This window comes from Lepidochelys kempii, chromosome 9, assembly GCF_965140265.1.
Source record: "Lepidochelys kempii isolate rLepKem1 chromosome 9, rLepKem1.hap2, whole genome shotgun sequence".
Taxonomy (NCBI): Eukaryota; Metazoa; Chordata; order Testudines; family Cheloniidae; genus Lepidochelys; species Lepidochelys kempii.
This window is the reverse complement of record NC_133264.1, coordinates 97,560,050-97,584,432: the sequence shown is the minus strand read 5'-3', so window position 1 is coordinate 97,584,432 and position 24,383 is coordinate 97,560,050. Positions and strand designations below refer to the sequence as shown.

Here is a 24,383-nt window from a genome sequence, read left to right as displayed (position 1 = left end):
TAGCAAATAATTCTGCCACCAGGTTCCCACCCCAACAGTTCAGCCTCCACCCCTCAAACCTTCAGTTCAGCCCTCCAGTCTTCCTACCCGTATCCATTCAGCCACCCTCAGTTCCCAGCACCTCAGTTCAGCCCCCTCTATTCATACCCACTCAGTTCAGCTCCCCGTGCCCCTCCAGTCAGCGCCCTCTGCCCCCGCCTCAGTTCAGCACCCCCTCAATTCAGCCACCTTAGCCCCCCACAGTTCAGCCACCCTTAGTGCCCAGCACCTCCATTCAGCCCCCTTAACCCCATCTGTTCAGCTCCCTGCTCAATTCAGAACCCCGGCGTCCCTCAGGTCAGCTCCCTCAAACCCCCAGTTCAGTCTCCCACTCAGTCCAGCCCCCTGCATCCCTCAGTTCATCCCCCTGCATTGCTCAGGTCAGCCCCCCACAACTCCCCTCACTTCAGCCCCCCCAATGCCCCTCAGTTCAGACTCCTCAGCCCTGTCTGTTCAGACCCCCGCCCTCAGTTCGGCCCCCTTAATCTGCTTCAGTTCGGCCACCTTAGCCATCCCGCAGTTCAGCCCCCCCCCCTTAGTTCTGTCCCCATCCCCAAGTTCAGCCCCCCAGCCTCACCTCTGCTCCTCCTGGGTTCTTCACACCCCTCTCCCAGGCCTAGGGGCTGCAGTGGGGTCCCCTCCCCCTTCCAGGCTAGAAGGGGGGGAGGGGGGCTCCATGGGCTGTCACCCCCCCCGTGCCCCTTCCCAGGCGATGCTGGGGGGGGTGGGGTGGGGGCAGAGGAACCATCCTGTCCCCACTGCCCAGAGGATGGGGTGGGGGCCACCCTAAGTGGCTGGGCTCTTTGCACCCCCGCCCCCTCCTGAGAGAGGCTGAGGTTGCTGAGGAGAGAGAGAGAGCGCAGCAGCGAGCTCAGCCTGCAGCAGCTCTGATTGGTTATTCTGCCCCAAGAGGCGGGCAAGCAGGCTGGGCATCCAATCAGAGGGCTCAAATTCCCCAAAAGGCCAGAGCGCCTCCCTTCATGGCCAGAATGGCTCATGCCCAGGCCAAGGCCCTGTGGCTGAGAAGGTGGCGGGGGTCGGGCAGGTGCACGCTGACCCCCATGCCGGCAGCCCTCCCGCTGCATCCCACACTGCGCCACTCCCGTCAGCCGTGAAGCTCCCCCCAGGGAGAGTGGGATGAGGGTGGGTTTGGGAAGGAGGTGGAGGACTCTGGGATGCCTACCCACAACGCACCATGGCTGTAGTGACAGAGCTGTAGTATGAGGAGTGGAACTGGAGAGGGAGGGTCTGGCTTCAGGAGCGATTTGCTGCAAAGTGACACCAAATCGCTCCTTATTTGGGGCTTTTTCGTAATAGGTGACGTCCACACAGAGGTGTAGTTTGAGAACGGTTCTAGCAGTGGTTTCAGTGATTGACTGGCATCAAGGTATATGCACTTCATTTGAATTTTAGAATCCTCCTATCCCCACTCCCATTCATTTAAGAAAACACGCCCAAGTTTGTGAACTTTCTGGCCTGTCCACTTGACACAGCCTATGTTCCATTTTTTTGTCCCAAACCGGGATATGCTTCAACGGTTCAACACAGGCATATACCACATTGAGGCAACAGAGACCATGGAGGATGGAGAGAGCAAGGATGACCTTTTTAAATAACGTAAGTACACACAAATGTATTATTTTAATATTTTTAATGTGTAACAATGTTGTATGCAGCAAAACTAGAACTACTAAAAATATGGAATTTGTATCCCTCCTCCCACATCCCCACTCCCCTTCCTCTGAAATGGGGTGGACTCGTTTTGAAAGGCAGTGCCACTTTTTTTTCTTCATGAGACTTGGCAACGTGATCTGGGCCAGGCTGCTGGCTAGCACAGGCCCCTTAGCATCTATGTGTATGCTCAGCAAAGATCTGTCCTATAAGTTGGTCTGCCTGCCACGTCCCTTACTGCTAATGGCAACGACCTGTGTGCAGGATCTCCATATTGTAAACAGGCCTTGAATAAGAAGCAGAGTTCTGACTTCTTCATAAGGCTGATGTAAACTATAATTTTACATTCAGAAGATTAAGCCAGATAATTGCATCAGGAGTAGTGAAGTGTACTACTGTGATGTCTCCTTAATATTTGTGAATTGGGCATGGAACGGTTTTATGTTCCATGGTCTGTTCTGGGTGGCCAGGGAATGGTGAGCACACATGGAAGACAATCATGCAGCCAAACCTGTGGACAGCATGCAAGGACCCATGGGAAAGAAGGGAAATAATAGCACTGGTTGGAAAATGTATTTTTCACTGATTTTTTCATTTTTATTTTATTTTGTTGAAAAACTTGGTCTTTGGTTGCTGAAAACCAAAAATTTCTTTTGTTTTTTTAACCACCTAAAACACAGATAAAAATAGATGTTTTCTTGTGAAAATGTCTGTTTAATCAGAAAGCTGTTTTGGTTGCAAAAAGGTTTTGACGAACATTTTTCCAACCAGCTCCACTGACCAGTCAAATGCCCCTGAAGTTAATGCAGCCTCAGACAGCAGCGACTTCAGGAAGATGGGCTACATGGATTGCAAGAGATTCTTTGCTCCTCAGACTCTCTTCAATTTTGTCTATGTCTGAAACACCCATATGAACATGGCTCCAGGGCCACTTTGCTCAGACCATGGCAGCTTTGTGCATTTGGGGTGGGGGACTCCAACTGGGTCTCTGCTCTCTTGGCACTGGATCTTTCTACCCCTTTCCCTACACTCTGCCTCTAGGATTCTTCGTGGTGCCAGTCTCCTGCCTTGGACTATAGACTCTTCTTCAGTGCCTTGCTCTTTCAACTGGTTCTTTGTATCCTACGGAACTGTGGCAGCGTGTATGCACATGATGCAATATCCATTCTCAGGAAAACACTGCAGTTATACTAGGTATCCATCCGCTCCCGCAAGTAGCACGTGGTCTGCTCGGTTCCAGCCTCTCCCTCCCTCTACCCCAAGGTCCACCTCTCGCGCTGGTATTTCTGCAAAGTTATGGTTGCAGTGGTTTTGAGGGCACAGTTTCTTGATATTCACATGGTTTCCTGCCTGGGTGTGGTGCTTACTCTTCCTTTTTCCTCTGAAGGGACAATCTGCTTAATTCCTGTCAAATTCCTACTAGGAAGCTCTGCAACCAGACACAGGGGGCCTGAGTTTCCATTGTCATACATTTTGTGCAATCATTGACAGCAGTGCAAAGTAGGTGTAAAACTCTACCAAAGCAGAATCAAGGAAATGTAGGACTGGAAGGGACCTTGAGAGGTTATCTAGTCTAGTCCCCTGCACTCATGGCAGGACTGAGTATTATCTAGACCATTCCTAATGGGTGTTTGTCTAATCTGCTCATTAAAATCTCCACTGACAGAGATTCCACAACCTCCCTAGGCAATTTATTACAGTGCTTAACCACTCTGACAGGAAGTTTTTCCTAAATATCTCATCTAAATCTTCCTTGCTTCCCTAAGCCCAGTATGTCCTGTCCTCGATGGTTAAGTTGATTAATTTATCACCCTCCTCTTTATAACAACCTTTTCATACTTGAAGACTATGTCTCCCCTCAGTCTTCTCTTCTCCAAACTAACAAACCCAGTTTTTTCTCTCTCCTCATAGATCATGTTTTCTAAGCCTTCAATCATTTTTGCTGATCTCTTCTCGACTTTCCCCAGTTTGTCCACATCTTCCCTGAAGTGCACTGCCCAGAACTGGACATAGTCCTCCAGCTGAGGCCCTGTCATTGCTGAGTGCAGGGAAAGAATGGTAGCTTTACACCCATTCTGCTCTGGAGTCAATGGCAGCACAAGGTTCAGGGCAACAAGCAACCAGGCTCAGTGAACATGACCTGGGGGAGGGGAAGGGAATTCCCATCCTGCTGAAGTTTGGTTTTTTGTGGTCACACTTCTTCCCCTGCCTTGGGAACAAGATGATAACATTTCAGTCAGATTTGACAACCACATTAAACCATTGTGAGGCATCAGACAGGAGATGGTCTCAAAAGACCAGGCATTTAGAAGGGTTAGATTCTCCTAGTAACTTCCTGAGATTTGTGCATATGCAGCTGAGGGGACAGTTGGGTCCCAGACATCTAGCCTTATGATCCAAGCTGCTTAGGGAAGAGTGGGAAGAGAAACAGACAGACACTCTCCCTCGTACTCTGTAGTGATTTGGGGACAAAATACTCAGCTCTGAATCAGCGAGTGCAGAGACTTGAACTTGAATGGAGGGAATGGTGGCCCCCTTTGCCTGCCAAAATGCTCAGGTTTCCAGCTGAAAATGACCATTTTGACACAGGCCCATTTTCACAAAGACTTTCGAAAGGGCGTGTTTGTTACAAAGCAGAATGAAAACAAATATCAAAACCTCAAAAGTTGCCAGGAAACACTAGTGTTGCCCTGCGCTCAGCTGCGTTCACACTGCGCAGTTCTGAACACAGTCCAGCCTAAGCACCAAGTATCCCTTCCAATGCACCTCACAGCCAAGCCTCAAACATTTGCCTCCCCAGCTAGGCTGATGTGTTTCTCCTCGCCTTAAAACAAACGCTCGTGCTAGTGTAACCCACACACCTTCTGGGTGTGGCGTTCTGTCCCATCTAGTGGCACCAAGACCACTTAGAGAGAGAAAGAAAATGAGTCTGCTCTACAGCCTTAGCTAACAGACAGTTGGCTTTTAGCTCATGCGGTAGAGGCTCATGCTCTAAGCTCCAGAGGTCCCTGGTTCGATCCCGCCTGCCGCTGATCGGGGTCTGTCGGCATTGTACTAGTATAACTATAGTCACTGAAGGAAAGAGTGGTTTACAGCCCCCTAACATTGTTCAGTACAGCTCCATTTCATGGGTTTGACCCAAAGGCTGTTGAAGTCAATGGGAGTCTTTCTGCTGACATCAGATCAAACTCCACGTGCATTATCAAAGAATAAATGCGTGTCCCTTCCTGCTGTTATTGTGAGAGACGCTTTCTCAGGGAGTCCTGAGGTGTAAGTCACATTGTCACTTTTCTGCCTCATCAAGAGAGTGATTTGCTACACTATGTGATAGCTCCCAGTCTGCTGGCCAGCCAAACCAACTCCTCGGGACTCTGCCAATCCAAACTTTGCCTTGCAGGTAACCCTGGGTTCCCCCAGCTCCCAAACCCACTGGAAGAGCATTCCTCCATCAAGCCCCTCTCACTGGCCACTCTCCGAAATAACCAAGTCTCCAAAGAAACAGAACACACAGCAGCAGCCTGCTGGCTCAGCTGAGGATGGGCACCTCACTGGAATATCACAGCACTGAGATTAATTTACAATAAAACAAGAATAAGTTTAGTAATAAAGAACAGAGATTTACGTGATACCAAGCAGAGATGATAGAAACAGAAAATGATTACAAATAAATCAAAAATATGACAAAGCTTTTTATTCAAAGCTTATTCAAAGCTTTGTCTAAAGCAATTTTCTCACCTAGTTACTTGTCCAGTATCACCAAGCCACACAATCTGGGACCTACTGCTCAGAAATGCAATGAGTGCTGACGCAGCGGTTTTGGCCCACAGCCCCATCCAGCTATGCCTCAGTTTCCCTGCTCTTAGTGGCGTACTGGCTCACAGCTTTCCCAGCTGTGCCAGAGTCTCACCACTCCCAGTGGTCTTCCCTGCTCTCAGTGGCGTGCTGGGGTCAGTGAGTCACTGGTACAGATAGTAAAGCTGTGGACTCTGCTGGGAACAGGGCAGACTCCGCGTGGAAAGAGATCTGGTTTCACACCTTAAGGGGGTGACAGAACCCTTTATTGGTCTAAGTGAAGGAAACAGGCACAGCTCAAAGATACTGTGCCCCATAAACTGCTGCGGGCCAGGACTCCATTGGGAGTAAAGACAACTCAGGCGCGTAAGAGAGCTAGTATCATGCCTTCAGGGTGACAGAACCCTTTATTTGCCTGAGTGACCCAGATGGGCATGGCACAACTGCTGGGGGGAGTCTGGATGTTGAAGAGGGGGAAAGATGCCCCTTACTCTGTGATTTATGATTAGGGTGACCAGCAATGGAGACTCAGGCCCCCTGTGTCTGGTTGCAGGGCTTCCTAGTAGGAATTTGACAGGAATTAGGCAGATTGTCCTTTCAGAGGAAAAAGGGAGAGTAAGCACCACACCCAGGCAGGAAACCGTGTGAATATCAAGAAGCTGTGCCCTCAAATCCTCTGCAAGCATAACTTTGCAGAAATACCAGCGTGAGAGGTGGACCTTGGGGATGGGGGGGAGGGAGAGGCTGGAACCCAGCAGACCATGTGCTACCTGCGGGAGCGGATGGATACCTAGTATAGCTGCAGTGTTTTCCTGAGAATGGATATTGCATCATGTGCATACACGCTGCCACAGTTCCCTAGGGTACAAAGAACCAGTTGAAAGAGCAAGGCACCGAAGAAGAAAGAGTCCATAGTCCAAGGCAGGAGACTGGCACCACGAAGAATCCTAGAGGCAGAGTGTAGGGAAAGGGGTAGAAAGATCCAGTGCCAAGAGAGCAGAGACCCAGTTGGAGTCCCCCACCCCAAATGCACAAAGCTGCCATGGACTGAGCAAAGTGGCCCTGGAGCCGTGTTCATATGGCTGTCTCAGACATGGACAAAACTGAAGAGAGTCTGAGGAGCAAAGAATCTCTTGCAATCCACGTAGCCCATCTTCCTGAATCTTGGTGGGGGGTCATGTGACCCTGCGTGCTCCACCACGTGTTTCTTTGGGATGACACAGTGCCAGGTACTGGGAGAGGTGTGTCCGTCCCAGGGGCCCAGCCAGGCATGGAGGGCAGAGAGCGCCGGGCAGGGAGAGTCGAGTCAGTTGGTCACCCCCTCCCCCAGTGTGAGAGAGGTGTACAGGAGTGTGTGTGTGTGGTAGAGGTGTGTGTGTCACCCCTCCCTATGTGACCCCTAAAGCCTTAAAGATAAAAAAGTAAATAAAAAGAGTCCAACTCTGCAGTATTTCTTTTTTGCGCAGTCTTAGTCAACTTGATGTTAATTTGAACGTTTGTACTGCATAGTTCTGATTGATTGCTGTTGAACGCACTTGAATATGAGTAATTTTACCAGGTGTCCCATGTTTAGCATAGGGAAATATGGTCACCCTATTTAGGATGGTCATTTCAGATGTCATTAAACCAATTATGAGATTGGAGAACGAAGCAGTCAATGCCCTGTCGAGAAAAGAGGGGGCAGAGGTGAAGCTTACATCATGGCCAGTGGCCAAAACTCCAGCCTCAAACTCACGAGGGAGGTGTGACAATCGTGGTCCAGACACCGCATGGGGAGAACAGGGGTCTGAACCCTGAAGGATAAGCAATGGAATCAACTGATTGCATACAATATTATTGTCCTGTAAAAGTGTATCCTGTAAGGTCTTTTACTGGTGATTAATATCAGCGTACCTGTATGTTTTAGCACTATGTGAGGAATTCTGGCTACTTACTGATATTATGTTTTAAAGCCTGTGACCAAGCAAAGGGAGAAAGGCTTTCTCCCAGACAGGAAGGCAGGCAGCTATCTCCCTGTCTGCGCTGTAAATTAAGCATTGTGGAACCAAAACATTGGAAGCCCCATTTACACAGGAGTCAAGAAGAAGAGAAGAACCGCGGGTGTGGGGTGAGAGTCATCCTGTCTCTGGGTACAAAAATGAGTTCTGGGAAACATAAGGAGATGAAAAAAAAGCCATTTTGGCATCCATCACTGAGGGAACAAAGAGGTAGGCCCTCTTTGTATCTCCGAACGGTGGGTTCTCCCCGCTACGTGGGTTGGTGATGCTGAAGAGAAACTGTAGACAAAGCGTCGAGCCTGCTAGGAGTCCCCTAGAAGCATGTTATACTTTTGTTTTATTTGTAATCATTTTCTGTTTCTATTATCTCTGCTTGGTATCACTTAACTCTCTGTTCTTTATTAATAAACTAATTTTATTATGAACTCATCTCAGTGCGGTTATATAAAAGGGATGAGTGCATCCCCTGGTGAGCCAGCGGGCTGGTGTGCGTTCTGTCTCTTTGGAGATAGCAGGCTTAGTAATTTCTGCGTGTCCAGCAAGAGGGCCTGGATACTGCAGAGGAACGCTCTTCCAGCGGGGTTCAGGAATTAGGGGCACCAACAGTTACCTGCAAGGCAAGGCAAGGACTAGCAGAGTCCTGAGGAGTTTGTTAGGCTAGCTAACAGTCTGGAGTGACATGAAGCTGATGAAGTTTAGCAGCAGCAAATCTCTCTCTTGCTGCGGCAGAAGGGTAACAAGGTGACTTGCTTTCATGGGGCATCCAGAACAGTATCACCGGTAGGGTGTCTGGAGGCTGACTGTCACACTATGCAAGAACTTGTTCCCTTCCACAACTACCCTCACACCCGCTCTCCCCACTGACTTTAGGCCTGAATTTACACCAATAAACCAGTTATGTGGAGCACTAGTTCCTCTAGGATGGTTGAATTAATAAATATCACAATGTGCTATTACAAATGTAGTAGAAACATGGGCATGTACTAGAGGTTTTGTCCAAGTGGGAGACTGACAGAAATCCCATTGCAACTCCCAATCATCAGAGAAGCAATAAACTCCACCTGGACAAAAAGTAACATACTGTACGTATAACAGGCAAGTGACTGATGCAGTAGAAAGAACAGATACTTCTCTGTAAAATACCCTAATTAGAAAACCTTTACAAGAATGAATATGGGGCACAGGCAAGGTTTTGAGACCCAAAGCTTCACTACTGTCTTCACGTGTCCTAGCTAGAAGGGCTTTTCTCATTTTTCAGAGGGTGACGGGTTAGTGATAAATGTTGCAAGGGCTTGTGCAGGTAAATTACAGCAGATCTGTGCTAGGGTTGAGTAATTTGGGATTTGAGAAACCTGGGTCCAAGTCCCTGCTCTGCCACCGCCTTCGTGTATGACCTTGGGCTAGTCACTTAGCCTCTCTGTTCCTCTTCTGTACAATGGGGCTAATAGGACTGCTCTGCCTCACGGAGGGTTGTGACGATAAACAAATTAAAAGATAATGAGACCCTCAGATACTACAGTAGTGGGGCCATGTAAGTAACTTACCTAGATAGATGTCCATGCAGGACATCCTTACACTGCCCGAAGCCAGTGAGAAGGACCAGGGGTGAGTACTATAAGCTGGCATGTGAAGGAGCATATCCTCATCCAAATGGAGCAGAGACTCAGCTCCTCTGCTTGCTGGGATTTCCCTCAGGATGGAGGAGTGCCCAGTGAACATGCACCTGCTCAGCCAGTTCTTTCCACCCACATCCCTATAGTCCCAGCACAGGGGGCATGACAGGAGGAGGGTGGGACCATCGCCAGCTGACATACGTTTGAGCAGGCTGTTCTAACCCATGGCTGGAGTCAGGCAGAGACTCAGGGAGCGGCCAGCTCCTCAACAGCAGCCAGCTCCCCACCACCCCTCCCAGTGCTGCAGAGGATGTAACAGAGAATCAGCCAGCAATCCTTACAAAACTCCCCTGTTCCATATAAATCTGGTTGACTGTGGGCAGTATTTTGAACACCTCCAGATTTCACCGCGGCAGGATTTTCAGTAAAATCCACTGATGCCAGAGCCTGCCAACAGCCTGTATCCTAGATAAGTTAGGACCCTGAGTCTGCAAACTCTAGCCTTACATTGGCAACTCGTTCTTGGTATGGCCTTTGGGCCCAATGCCAGACTGTCGGGGGCGGGAGGAGGGGAGAATGCTGCCCTGTCGCCAAGCATGCACTTCCATGCCCAGGCCCAGTCCAGGAGGTTTATTCTTTTATAACAAAGGTTAACAAACAAAGAGAACAGAGTCTTAAGCTAATACCTGGTCCCCAGGCTGCTAAGTCACCCCTCCTAGGGGTCTCTGGCTCTCCAGCTCCTGGCAGCACCTTGTCTCCTCCAGCTCCACTCCCGTCTTGAGGTTGTGGAGTTGCCCCTTTGCTCAAGGGACCCACCACAGCTGTCAGCTCCACTCCAGTGTGACCTCTGCTGACTTGGGCTCAACCTGTCTCAGTCCTATCCCACCAGCTGCCTACTAGCTGCACTTAATAGGCCCAGGTGTAGCTCAGCCCTCTTCAATTAGCTGGATTGGGCTACCCTGCTCCAGTGCAGTGGTACTGGGCTCAGTCTGTCCACAGAAACCAGCTATCCTGTGACACAGACACTGAAAGGCTAACCGAACAGGTGCTGTATTTTGTGGATACCAGTCTCGGGGAAGAGGGGAACTGGACACAGAAATCAACAGATGTAGCAAAGAAGCAATTTTTATCCTTCTTTATTTGTTGAAAATGTCACTTAAAAATAGTTCAAAATAAAAACATTAGAAAAATTGAACTTGCATAAGTAAATAAATCTACATGACAAAAGATCAAGTGGAAGGCAGCTGACAGGGAGCATCCATCTTAAGACAGACTAACCAGAACCTATTTACAAAGTACTGTAAACAAAGTAACTATGGCAACACTGCTATCAGTTTGACATGGCTTCCTTTCCTTTATTTATTTATTTAATTTTATTTTTGGCTTGTTACGCTCAGTACATGCGTCTGTTCCAAAAACGTATAGCACATCCTCCAGCACATTAAAAATCCTATAAACATGCATATGTACACAGCATGGGTTCAAATAAACTCTGAACTAGATGGATATATTTATACCTTTTGCCCAGGACTATAAGTCACAGTCGGGTTGAGTTCACTTATTGATTACAGTTCATGAGCCAAATGTCGCTTGGGTGTGTGCATACGTGCAATGCCAGCGAGACAGCAGACACAGCCGAGCTGCTGCCGGAGCATGGTGTAGATTACTGCCTCTTCTACCCTGGCTCCCCAAAACTCAGTGAAGTTACTCTGACAGGAGCAGCACAGGGATGTTACTCGGGAAGTGGGAGAACCAGCTTCATGACACCTAGCCACACACCAACATTTCACACTTCTACCCTTCATAAGCGAATGGATGTTAAAGCCCAGTGCCCATGCAATGAGGCATGGACAGATTGCCAGGACCAGTGGTCAGCTTAGTACAGTTCAGCTTCACACACTTACTGCTGATGTGCGAGGAGTCAGAGAGTCGGTCACTTTGGGGACCGCCTACCATCGAGAAGTAAGGACAGGGATAGTGAATGCTGGCCAGAGCAAACAAGGCCCAAGATTTTTAAAAAAAAATCAAACAAACAAGATCACCCCAAACAAACTCGCAATAAAATGAAAACCCATTTTAAAATGCTCCACCGTTTTTAGAATCCAGCTTTTCAGCCTAATTGCTTTTCATTCCCAAATGCAATTTGCCCCACTCAGGTTGAACTTTAATTGCAATATGAGGGTTATAATTATTCCCTGTAATATTTCCTTCATGAAGAACTTAAAGAGCAATGAGCTATGATATGTGTCTATATCTCTTTGGGACACACTGCCCCTTGATATTCATTCTTAACAGTTAGAATACTCCAGACCTTCTGCTAAAATTAACGATGTATTGCTAGCAAGGGAAAAAAGACAACAGTAACAAAACAAGGGGAACCCAGAGCCAGATGGAAACGCAATACGCCGTCTATATATACACACTGTATGTACCGGTGCTAGTATTTCTGCCAGCAATTTGTAAAAAGTGTATAAATTCTTATACAGGAGGGAGATTGATCATTGCAGCTCTTGTCAAAGCATAAATGTAAATATTTTTCCTATTGCAACAGAACATTTTTTCCTATTATAAAGCCCCTTTGGGGTGGACGGAGTAATTAGTTGTCATTGTCTTTTTTCATAACCAAGGTGAAGGAACCGCAAATGTTTTAAGTGGGGGGGGGGGAAAACCTAGCAACCCCTTGTCAAGCCAAGTGTGCATTCCATAAAGAGGGGAGCACATATGGCAAGGTAAAAGGACTGGGAAAATATAAAGCTTATTCAGTACATGGACATTTAGAACGTGAAAATGTAACAGGACATAAGTATTAGAGGTCATGCATTAGAAACAGGCCTTTGGGCAAAAGAGAAGTTAACTGTTGTGTTAACCATTAGCTGCTAAGAGGCAGTTTCAGTCAATGTGACTTCCTGATGTGCTAATGACAGAAGAAGTTCCTACTGCTCCAAGGAGTTAAATTAAAAATGTCTTAAAATGTTAATTGCACATTTTCATCTGTATAAAGGCCACATGGGAACCACACTATTGCAGGGCACTAGCTCACTACAGACAACTAAGGGCGGTGGGGAGGAATATTTGGAGGGGAAAACTTCCATTCTTGATTTTCAGAAAACAAGTGCTAGTTGCTTTTTGGTTTTTACTTGACTCCAGCTCAATAACACTTCCATTCAATAAATTAAGTACCGGGCACGTTAAAAAGAATAAAAAGGAAAGCATAAAAAGTGCTTACATTTCCTTTATAGGAAACCACTGTCAAATCCCTCTTCTGAGTGGCAGTCATTTGCAGACTTCTTATTTGCTTCCAGTAGCAGGTACAATGAGGTATTAGTTGCTGCAGATGAATTGTGAATCGTAGACCCCTTGCTGACCATTTTAGCTGTTGACTGTTTACTTGTTTGTGGTATGTGTTATATCCTTATGGAATAGAAACAGACTATTTTTCACTACCACTTTTTTTTTGTAACAAAAAAACCCCACCACAACAAAATAAAATAAGGAGCAAGAAGAAGCAAAGCATCCAGTTCTGCTTCCCAAGAACGCCTGAGGTCACACGCAACTGCCAGCAGCTTCATCCAGAATTCAAGCTAAAACCGAGGACTTGCGCCCAGTCTCATCCCTGGCACATTCATCAGTTTGCTTCAATAGCCTTCTGACTAACTTCTCTAAATCTTTTCTTGATTTCAGCTCTTCTTCCAAACATTGTTTCATTTTTTTACTCTCCTGTGGGGTGAAGAAAAAACCCACTATATTTATTCTTATCAAAGTTCAAAAACCTCATAGGCCCAAAAGAGCAAAGCATTTAAATATGCGGTTAATGTTAAGTGCATGCCTAAGTGCTTTGCTGAATAGTAATAGACATAAGCATGTGCTTAAGTGTTGTGCTGTAGCATGGCCTTAATCGTCACTGAAAAGTGGTGGGGGGAAAAGCCCCCCAAAACCCAAACACACCCAAAGCAGGGACATTTGACAAAATTTAGTGCTGGTTTCCAAAGAGTCACAGACCGGGTCACTTGTGATTTGGAATACACTAAGGGCCAGATCCTGCTGCTGTACAGATCCACATTGAAGTTACTGGGACTTCACATGGGCATAAGCATCCGCCTGCAGGAATCCCATTCCAGGACCACAACTTCAAGGCCCTCTGGTAGTGGAGTGATGTCAAGAAGATCCAGAACTGGGGTGCAGGGGAGGGGAAGTAGGGTACTTCCCTCTCCTACCCCAACGGGGATTAATTTTTACATCTGTTTATCATAATCCTATAAAAGGAACAATGAGGTCCGTAGAGATTAAAGGACACAGGACAATTAAAAAACCAATATATGGCTGCCAGAGGCTAAACCCTGCTCTGTATTCTTCATATACTGACACAAAGTATAGAGCCCCACGGATCCTGCAGCCACTTGGCACATAGAACTCCTGCTGACGTCAATAGGAAGTGTGCCTGTCAGGCAGCTGCAGGATTAGACCCATAATTTTGAAGCCATCTCAGTCCTCAAACAAAGATCGGCTAATTGATAGAATGTTGGTAGAGCAAGGTCACCTGTTTAATCACTGCTCCTTACTGACAGCACATGCAGAAATGCTCTAATTACCTGCTTTAATTCTTTGACCTGATCTTTCAGTGCATAAACCGTGTCTACCAGACTTCTAGAAAATAAGCAGAAAATTAAGATAAGAGAGCTGAGGTGCAGTAAATCAACATCAGAATGAGGTTTGCATACAAATAAAGAGTTAGTTGTGGGAGGTGCTGGCAGTTTGTATTTTATCTTAGGCTGCTTATTTCAGCAGGGCTATTAACATTTCTTGAGTTAAGTATGTGCTAGCACCTCAGTGCTGAGGGTCCATCCATAAGACCTTGTTCTGGAGTCTCAGCAGAGGAGCATTTAAATGTCACAGCCATCAAAACAGTTACCAGAACATGTGTTTATCTAGGTCTCAACAACAAAACATACAAGGCATTTACATCAAATGGTATGCATGGAATATGGATGGATGGCCACAAGAATGAATCTGTCGGGGCTCGGCAGGAGCAGTAATGGTTTTACAAATAAATAACCTCCAATGGAATTATGCTGATTTACACCAGCTGAGGATCTGGCCTCCAATTTTAAAAAGAAAGGGAGCTAAATACAAATTGGAATCAATCTTGTACTCCTCGCCACCTGAAACTCCCAGTGAATGTAAAGGATGCACTGGCTATATTCTGACCTGAGTACCTATATCCTTCCAATAACACTACACAGAGAAGACATGGCCTTGGTTTTTAAGGTATCATCCAAAATCCACTGGAATTTATCATAAAGTTTAAAGCATAAACACACAAATAGGGAAGCCTCTAAGCAGCTGACTAGCCTCACGCACTTTTCCTCCGTGACAGTCTGACCATTGCTTCTTGTTTCCTCTATGATGATTTTCTCTTCCTCGGGCAGTAGGACCTGGGGTATGGAGTCTTTACGAGAGCCTATAAACAAGAGTTGCCAAACAAAAAGAAAAACTGAAACCTTCCACAACAGCTGACACCATTTAGAAATAACAAGCCTAATTGTGAACTGTCTCACCCTAGTCGATATTAGGATAGTTCATTGGAAAACGGCTGGAGGTGGAATTGGGTCCCTTCAGAGTAAGTCTAAGTCCTTGTGTTGCCTGCTAGCATTCATTCATTAGTATTTATATGACAGTAGCACCCAGAAGCTCTGGTCAGGATGGGGTCCCTGTTGTGTACACATGTCCCCTGCCTTAGATGGTTTCTTCAAATGCCATGATCAACATTCTTCCTTTGAGCTAACTTGCCATTTAAGCCTTGATAACACACTAGTTTCTGCGCAAACATTGTGCATCCAGGAGTAAAACTTTCAACAGCATGTGCAGAGCCAGACACGTCAAGCCTGCTAACAACGAGAGCAGAAGTGACTCCTCTAGATCCCCACAATGCCTACACTGCAGTATGTTAAATACCCACATGGAGTCAGCACCCTTAAAAACTTGTTTTTTGAGTGATTCCCCATGATAGCTGTAGCCATTCTCAATCTAAGCATCAGGAATACGGAAAGAAGGTACAAAATGGGCAATGGCCTAATTCAGCAAAGCACTAAATCACACGTTTTAATATATAAGCATGTGTTTAAATCCTATTGACTTCAATGGGACTTTAGCAAGGATGGACGTAAGCATGTGCTTAAGTTAACTGGGGCTAAAGCAGCAAATGGCAAGTTGTTGGAGGCACTCGCTGAATCTAAAATTATCTGATTGCTTATAAATTAAAGTATTTGTTTAGGGTAGGAACCATTAGGAGATACATGTTTCATGGATCCCAATTTAAAAATGTTTCCTCATCAGATAGTTCACCAGTTGAATCTGATCTCTCAACAGCACTGATAAATAGCCGTAGTTCCAGAGTTTCAGAAAATGTTAGATACTCAGGTTCTCATGAAGCAGCTTGTTCTTAAACACGCGGCTGATCAAGAGATAATATTCAAGCTTCCTTTCAAAAGCTACCTACCACCCTGAGATTAGCATCAGTTTCTCTTACTCACAGCCACAGGCACAAACTAAGTTTGTTTAATTCCTACCAAGTGCTAGTGAAGTAGCTGTGTACTACAACCCAGAGCATCTGCCATCTTACCTCCTACTTGTTCATCCTCTGTGACAGAAGAAAAACAATAGCAAATAAACCACTAAATGTATGAAATGTTCTTATCTTGATGATTCAAACACCACGGTTTCTTTGCACAAGCTTGATTGCCGTATGTTGCAACACTGTTTTTTTTCCTAAGAGGTGATCATCATTTCAGATACCTTGTGAATTATGTAATATATTTGTGTGTCTACCTGAACTGAGAGTTTGCTGAAAACCTGCACCAGTGCAATAGGCCTCAATAACTTTCAGAATCTGGGCATCCTCTTCTAGTGCAGCAGTACCTGCAAAACATTGCAAATATTGGCTAAAAGCAATATATTTTGGCTTCATTTTCTCTCTCTCAAACTCCTGCAACAAACTCACTTACAAGGAGAGACAGCCTTGCTTGTATGACAAATGGTATTGTCTCTAGGAGAGGGGCAGAGGTGATACTCTCAATTCACAGGGATGGAGAGCTTCGCATTTCACATGAAGGCCAATTAAGTGGAGTGGCGCCTACCTTTGGCTGAGGTCTGACTAAAGGAAGGACGGGGATCCTGGATAGCAAGTGCTGTGAAGAGTCAGGTAGCTACTACCCACGGTATGAGGGACTTGCAGGGGAAATAAGTGCATTTGTTAAGAAGTTGCAGGCTTAAAACCCCACTGCCAGGATCATTGAGAGAGGTACAACTAAGAACTAGGACTCAGGAAGTCCTGATTTCTAATCCTGGCTCTGTCACTCTCTCACTCTGTGGGCAAGTCATTTATCTATTTTAGGGTTTTGTACTGCCACTCTTCACCACAGTATCTGATCCACTTCCATGTGAAAATCAAGTTATGTCCCAAGTAGACTTCATGGAGTCTCCAGCAGGTCTCCCATAACGGGATTAAAAAAAAAAATTGGTGGGCAAGAAGGGGAGTTAGATTTTATCAATTTCTTTTTTGTTGGCAGGGGTTTAACAGTACAAGGAGACGCCTGCCACGGTATGCATCCGATGAAGTGAGCTGTAGCTCACGAAAGCTCATGCTCAAATAAATTGGTTAGTCTCTAAGGTGCCACAAGTACTCCTTTTCTTTTTGCGAATACAGACTAATACGGCTGTTACTCTGAAACCTGCATTGGGAATATTATTCTTATGTTGGAAAGCTTTTTTGAAGAGATAGGTTTTGCAGTGTTCCTTAAAGATGGGCAGACGGTGGACTGGCCTGATCTCCTCTGAGAGTTAGTTTCATAGCCAGACCTCCTTGACAAAGAATGTTTTGCCCCCAGCTCTCACAGGCTTCTTTCTTGGGCTTTGTGATCTGCATTGTCCTAGAAGAGCACAGCTATTGTGATGGTTCATAGATTGAAATTCAATTTAAATCATTAACTGCTTTGAAGATTATCCTTTCGGTCCCTGTTTCTCTATCTGTATGGTGAGGATAATAACTTCCCTACCTACCTCATCGTGATTTTGTGATGCTTAAATCAATGGTAAGAGTGATATAAATCCTAAGCATTCCCACAAGGGGGTCTCAAAACTAAGATAGATGGTAGCTGTGCATGGCATAGTGGGAAGCTTATGAGTATGATGAAGGCTTTCAAAAAATCTCAGAAACAAAGTACCTTTAGTTATTTATGTGCAATATATGATGCATTGAACAAATGGCTCTGTTTTCATTTAAAATCTCATGTAAATTACGTTGCAAACAGAACTCCCCTACAGAAAAGGAAACACTTACTTTTTCTAATAACAAACTCCTCATCAGATGCTTTTCTCTCCGTTTTCCTTTTAGGAAGAAACTTCTTCATGGTCTTTGGACTCTTGCTGGTATCCTATAGAGAAACAGACTTTCCTTCTAAACAAGAGCCAAAGATAGCTAAAATAGCAAAAGCGGCAAAGAGTGGCACCTTATAGACTAACAGACGTATTGGAGCATAAGCTTTCGTGGGTGAATACCCACTTTGTCAGATGCATCTAACATATTCACCCACGAAAGCTTATGCTCGTGCATCTGACAAGGTGGGTATTCATCCATGAAAGCTTATGCTCCAATATGTCTGTTAGTCTGTAAGGTGCCACAGGACTCTCTGCCGCTTTTACAGATCCAGACTAACACGGCTACCCCTCTGATACTTAAAATAGCAAAGCAATTCAGACTGAATGTGGTTCATTGCATTATGCACTAAATTCCTTTGTAAGCAGTTATAAAGTTAAGGAAACTTCACAGCACTTAGGGCTATTCCCTGCACTAGGTCTGTGTGCACAAATCCCAGTAAAAGCAACGGGAACTGTGCATGTGTCTCAGGCAAATGACAGGGGAATAAAACACAATCAGATGAAATATAATCTTTTGGTAAGTGACTCACATAAATTCACTAGAAATATCAGTATGATCAACTTTTCTGTGGTCAGTTATAAAATTCCCTATAGAATTGGATACATGTTAATTCCTAGACTACATTTTTATTTATAACACAGAACATATCATAAATGATACATTGTTTGTTTATATATATACACACACTATATCTGTGTGTGTAAAATTATAAACACCTTCCCACACACATATATATGAAATATAGGCATATACACACAGAGTTAGTGTCTGATAAGATTGTAAAGATAAGAAACAAGTGTTTAGTTCTTTTGTTGAGCCATAATCATTCTTATTGATTTTGAAAGCATTTGTATATGACAGGTTATGTGTAATATAAATATCAAGGGTAAAAGATCTAGTAACTAAATAAATAACAGGGGTGTCATGTTTTTCATGCAATGCAGCCTTTGTGTCACAGTTCTAAATATTTTTGGTGAGCCTGTTCAAAATGTATTTACCAATCAGAATTGAATCGTGTTGTAAATTATTAAAAGCAGGCACAATTAGGAAAAAGCAAACGGGAGAGGAAAGATCTGCTTAATAAATGTCACGGCACAAGCATTCTATGTTACAATAAGCCAAAGAGATGTATCTACCCTTACCTTTAAGATATAAGACATCCTCTAAAATGAATATGTAAAGAAAGAGAAGATGAGTGTGAGTGGTCGATGATTTTATTGACCAAGTCCATTTAATCAATAGTTCTAAAACAACATTTAAATGTTAGTGTTGCAATTAATGTGCTACAAGGATAGTCACATCCTCAATATCAACGTGCAAAAGAACCAAAAAGAGCATGGTTTCATGCAAAATTATGAATGTTGAAAAATTAATTAAATATGAAATACATGACAAGCAGGCATTAATATACTCCTAATACAGGAAAAAAAGTAATCATGCTTCAATGAGTAGTAGTAGAATGTCAGTAAATCTTGCCTATTTATAACCATACATCTTAGAAATGCAATAAATCACGAAAAATCCAACCTCAATATGCAAGCTAAGGCACTGATTCTGCCGCTGCTCTGCATGCACAACTCTCACCCAGACTTGTGGAGAAGCTGTAGGATCAGGCTCAGGGGTTTTGCTCTATGCTCAGATTTGTTTCAAGAACAGTAACCATTTCTTCAAGTCAGCAGGGGTGAGGGAACATTTGGTGTAAGGGTGGCAACGCCTGCTGGCGTGCTGTGAACTGTGTTTTCTCAAGTAGAATGGGACCCTTTCCTAGTGAAATTATTTTTTCTCCTGATCAACATCCCCCTAAATGGGCAACTGCTACAGTGCGAGGCATTGAAATACACCAGAATTTTCCTTCTACTTCACGAGAAATAGTTTTTCCCCTATAATCATCGTCAATATGGCCCAAACCCTGCCCTTTCCTCAGCAGACACACTGGGCTCTCAACACAGTGAAACCACTGTGGATCTGTTGCAGAAGATTTTGCAGGGAGGTGTCCACACATGCTGCATCCAGTACGGGCCCGCAGCATAGGTTTCTGTGGTATCCATTTGCTCTGAGGACAGTGTGGAGTGGACAGGGATGACTGAACCTCTAGTCTTCCCTAGTGTGGGTTGCAAAGGCCATAGAAACTATTACAGTCCTTAGGCTGGATTAGCAGAGTAGCTCCCTGGCCTGATAACCTGCAGTCAGGTGTTCCCCAGCAGTTAAACAAGTTTCATGGCCAAAGTACTGAGGGCTAGATTTGCTCCTAGAAGCAGCTCTTACTACAAATGTTTTTGTGGGGTCTCTGGGAAAGACCCAGAGACCCTGTATGACATGGGTTTTGAGGCAAGATTCGTCCTCTAAGTGCACTCACGTGGTGCCCTCTGACCCAACAGAAGTTGCTGTTTGCACAGAAATGTGCTGCTGTAAGAAGAAACCTTGCAAGTCATACAAGGCAGGTAATTTTTCAAACTAGGAAATGTGTGTCACACCCCATTACCCCAAATCCGTACATGAGAATTTACTGATGGGCACCTGCTCTGTAATTTCAAATTATGACTAGAAACAGAACAGGAAAAATGACCCAGTTTAAATGGAAATGGCAACACTGATACACAGTGCGTAAGCAGGCTTCTGGGGTTTCCTGAATGCAGCTAGCTACGAGAAAGAGCACATGAATATGTGAAATTCCGCCCTACGAACAAGAAACCAATTGAAATCTCAGTGGATGTCTAAAAATCTCGTATCTTTCCATCAAACTCTACGCCTTCCCCCCAGACAATAATGAATTTCTTTCAATTGAAGCTCTAAATTCTCTTTACAGAAATGGATTTTTAAAATCATTTTCATATGTCTCATAACAGGAACCTGACCTGGTCTGATTTCTCATCCCCATTTCATGGTTGTATCCATGAGGTTCAGCCTAAATTTTAAAAGGTCTCGTTCAAAGCCATTACTGTCCACCAGGTAATTGTGGGAGGTGTGAATTAAGAATCATATGCATTGTGTTGGAGCCCTTTGAGCCACTTAGTGTGTGAACAGAAATGTTATGCCTTTAAAAACAGGGCCGAATTCTGGCTTCTAGTGCATGAACATAGCTCCAGTTGGAGTTCATCTGAATTTACCCAGGTGTAACACCAAGATCAGAATGTTGCCTAATGTGTTTAAAATTTACTTTTTTCCTTCCTGCTCAGAGTGGGCCAATCAATTAGTGTACATTCCAGATGAGTCGTGTCGGGTCTGGTTCTACTTGGAATTGGGGTTCTGATTTGCAAAACGCAAACGATTCTGAAAAGGTTTTTTATTTTTAAGCTACAAAATGGTGCAGAGGAGGGGCCACATACAGATCCTAGCAGATGAGGTCCACTTCCCAAAAACCCTCTTCACAATTGGCGCTTACGAGCACCCTGCCAGCAACGTCAGTAGGGTGGGCCTGAGCTGAATGGCTCATTCCTAGATCCAACCCTGCCAAAATGCATGCAAGGCATGCTGATAGGGCAGTGAGAGACACATCAGCTACACATGCTGTGCCTGATCCGTAGACGTTAAATAAGTGGCTTTTAATTGACAACCTGGAATCTTTCCATGAACACTAGCTTCACTTACACATTGTCATATTAAGGTTTGTGTGGGTGAGGGCTGGGGGCTGCCACCAGAACGTTGCTCCTTAGCACACAGGGCATTGTGGACATCCACTTTGTGTGTGGGATCATCACAGCCTGCCCCATGCTCAGCAGAGTTTTTTTCACAGTACTGTAGGCTTCACGCACCAGTCACATGGTCATTCTCTTATCACACAACAATTGTTATGGAATCACCATTAATAAATTCTCTTCTAAAGAAAGCTTAAGCTGTGTTCTAGACATATAGTCTAATGTGCTGTGTTGCAATTACCCAGTCATAACTTGTGAATGGGATTCAAAGGGCTGTGGTGTCGATAGTTATATTGGTCAACCTAGACATTTTTGGCCTATTTTAAAAGAAAATTCATTTCTTATTGCAAAGCAGTGATTCATCCTTAGATTAAAATGTAGTAAATGGGCAACAGTTTGTTATATATGAAACTGCTTAGTCAACATTAGGGACTCAGAGCATGGAAAGATTAAGGGATCTTAAAACCCAATTTAGTTTCCAAAATAAAATTTCTGATTTTTCTTAATTAAAAAAATCATCTCAACAGCCACCGTGATGTCTCAACCCTCCTCCTAAATAATTCACTCCTGCAGCCCACAGACCCCCCCTGCCCGTCAGGTTTCAGAGTATTGCAGGCCCTGAGAATGAGCTGTTATAACAGAAGGGTGGCTGACACAAGCCTAGGATGCGTCTAGGACCATGAGACAGTAATGTTCACACCTTCGTTGTAACCAGGATGATTGGTGATTCAGCTGTTTAGTCATCTACTGCTACCGGGAACATTAAACAATTACTCAGTTTATTTTAAGGGAGGGAAGGATAGTCTTGTGGTTAAAACAGGGGACTAAGAATCAGATCCGGGTTCTATTATGGGCTTCCCCACCGACTTCCCGTGTGTCACCTAAGCCCTGGAAACTGAGTTTCCCCAGAGGGATAATACTAACAGGGGATCTGTGATCTAGCACCAAAAATACAGGGTGGAGAAATATAATAAAAATTAATAGTGGTTTCCTTCCCACAATTTTCTGTGTTGAGCCCAGTTCTGAAGTCCTCATGTACATAAAACTCTCAAATGGAGTCTTTGCCTAAAGACTGCAGGACTGGAATCAGTGGAAAATATAAACTCTTCAATCCTGCAAATATGTATATACTTAAAGCACGAAACTTTGTTCCATTGACTTGGTGGGACATACATGCTAAGTGTTTGCAGGATCAGGGCTTTATTTTGTGCAGTCCTTTAACACCTATCTTCGTTAAAGGTCATTAAACCTACTCCTTTCTACTATCATCATGCAAAACAACTCTGTGCACAAACGTTAAAGATTTCTATGAAAGGCACAATACCCTGCATGTATCCAAGATTACCTCTTTGTAACCTAGAGCTGCTGATGGTCTGAGTGGAGGAGCGGGTCGGAGACAACTTAAGGTCCAGGGTTTAAGGATTTTGGGTGGTTCCAGTGGTCCGCGAAGCTGTCCAGTTGAACTAAAAGTCTGAGAAAATACCTGATGAGATGGTGAAAGCTGTTTGCCTTCGCATACAATATATGAGAGGGGGGAAAAAAGACCTTTCTCCATCTGAACTACTGTAAGGTCATGGCTTACCACAAAGATAGCAAGGGACATTAGAATAATGACCTGAATAGCTAGCTACAGTGTTAGGTGTGAACTCAACAGTCACAGGCATGATGAGGGCTCAGAACCATGACCTCAATGTGAAAAATCCTGTAGCTCTATAAACTGGTCTGAAATCAACAAGATGAAATTCAGTGATGACAAGTGCAAAGTACTTCACTTAGGAAGGAAAAATCAAATGCACCACCTCAGAATGTGGAGTAGCTATCTAGGCGGTAGTACTGCCAAAAGGGATCTGGGGGTTATAGTGGACCACAAACTGAGCAGGAGTGGCCAATGTGATGCAGCTGCAAAAAAGGCCAATATGATTCTGGGGTGTATTAACAGGAGTGTTGTATGTAAGTCACAGGAGGTAACTGTCCCGCTCTGCTTGGCACTGGTGAGGCCTCAGCTGAAGTACTGGGTCCAATTCTGAGCACCACCATTTAGGAAAAATGTGGACAAACGGGAAAGAGTTCAGAGGAGAGCAACGAAAACGATGAAAGGTTTAGAAAACCACTTAGTCTTGAGAAAAGAAGACTGATGGGGGACCTGATAACAGTCTTCCAATACTTAAGGGCTGTTATAAAGAGGATGGTGATCAATTGTTCTCCATGTCCACTGAAGGTAGGACAAGAAGCAATGGGCTTCATCTGCAGCAAGGGAGATTTAGGTTAGATATTAGGAAAAACTTTCTAACTACAAAGCTAGTTAAGCTTTGGAATAGGTTTCCAAGGGAGACTGTGGAAGCTTTAAAAACAAATTGGACAAACATCTGTCAGGGATGATCTAGGTTTACTTGGTCCTGCCACAGCAGAGGGGGCTGGTCTTGATGACTTCTCGAGATCCCTTCCAGCCGGACATTTCTATGATTCTGTGAAACTAGCTAGATACAAACCCATCTGTTTTTGTCACATTAGGTAAGAAGAAAGCCCAGTGTCAATATTGAGATCCAATAAGTTCAGAAAGGACTGGAATGGTACAACATACTTACAGAATGAGCACTCCAGGACTGTGTTTTTGATATTGTGCTGCACGTCCCTTTGGTTAGCCTTTGCAAATGGTCGAGCCATTCGTGCAAATCCTGGCTGCTGTTACAGGACACTGTGATTCGTTCTATCATGTTCCCTGCATTAGAGGATTAAATTACATTCCTTATAAAATGGCATCAATCCACCAAAGAGAGAAATTCAGCCCAACTCATTCTGACAAGAAGCACCTCCTGTGTTTGCAATGCGATATGGCTGGAAAAAAAAAAAAAAAGCTTCGCATCCCAGAGGAGGAAGGTACAAGTCCCTTTATATGAGCCTGTTCAAAAGCCCAATTAAGTCAATGGGAGCTTTTCTTCTAGCGTCAGTGGGCTTTGGGGATCAAGCCCTCTGTGACTCTGGTATGACTATATCTGGAATAGTGTGCTCAATTCAGGGCACCTCATTGCCGGAAAGATATTGACAAACTGGAGGGAGTTCAGAGAAGATCAGCAGAAATGACCAGGGTACTGGAGGGATAAACGTGTGAGGAATTAAAAGGTTGGTCTAGCTAGGAGTCATGGGATGAAATTATGAAAGGGAAATTTAGACTGAGTATTAGGAAAAGCATCCTAGCCGAGAA

The 24,383-nt window shown here is 44.6% G+C and overlaps 1 protein-coding gene across 12 annotated transcripts in view; it reads right to left on the bottom strand.

Moving 5' to 3' along the window:
- Positions 1 to 24,383, bottom strand: part of ARHGEF6 (Rac/Cdc42 guanine nucleotide exchange factor 6) — a 155,551-nt gene that overhangs the window by 84,653 nt on the left and 46,515 nt on the right. For 2 of the 12 annotated variants that reach the window (XM_073358442.1, XM_073358453.1), the window contains 8 exons: positions 23,767 to 23,900; positions 22,527 to 22,664; positions 18,689 to 18,709; positions 17,448 to 17,541; positions 15,938 to 16,027; positions 14,462 to 14,570; positions 13,702 to 13,756; positions 10,233 to 12,829 (listed from right to left, as the gene is read on the bottom strand). In XM_073358442.1, the coding sequence (XP_073214543.1) occupies positions 12,689 to 12,829; positions 13,702 to 13,756; positions 14,462 to 14,570; positions 15,938 to 16,027; positions 17,448 to 17,541; positions 18,689 to 18,709; positions 22,527 to 22,664; positions 23,767 to 23,900 (782 nt within the window). In that variant the 3' untranslated portion in view covers positions 10,233 to 12,688. Of the gene's footprint in view, positions 1 to 10,232; positions 12,830 to 13,701; positions 13,757 to 14,461; positions 14,571 to 15,937; positions 16,028 to 17,447; positions 17,542 to 18,688; positions 18,710 to 22,526; positions 22,665 to 23,766; positions 23,901 to 24,383 lie in introns of those variants that run through there. The other 10 variants (XR_012160633.1, XM_073358443.1, XM_073358445.1 and 7 more) reach the window with 10 other exon arrangements.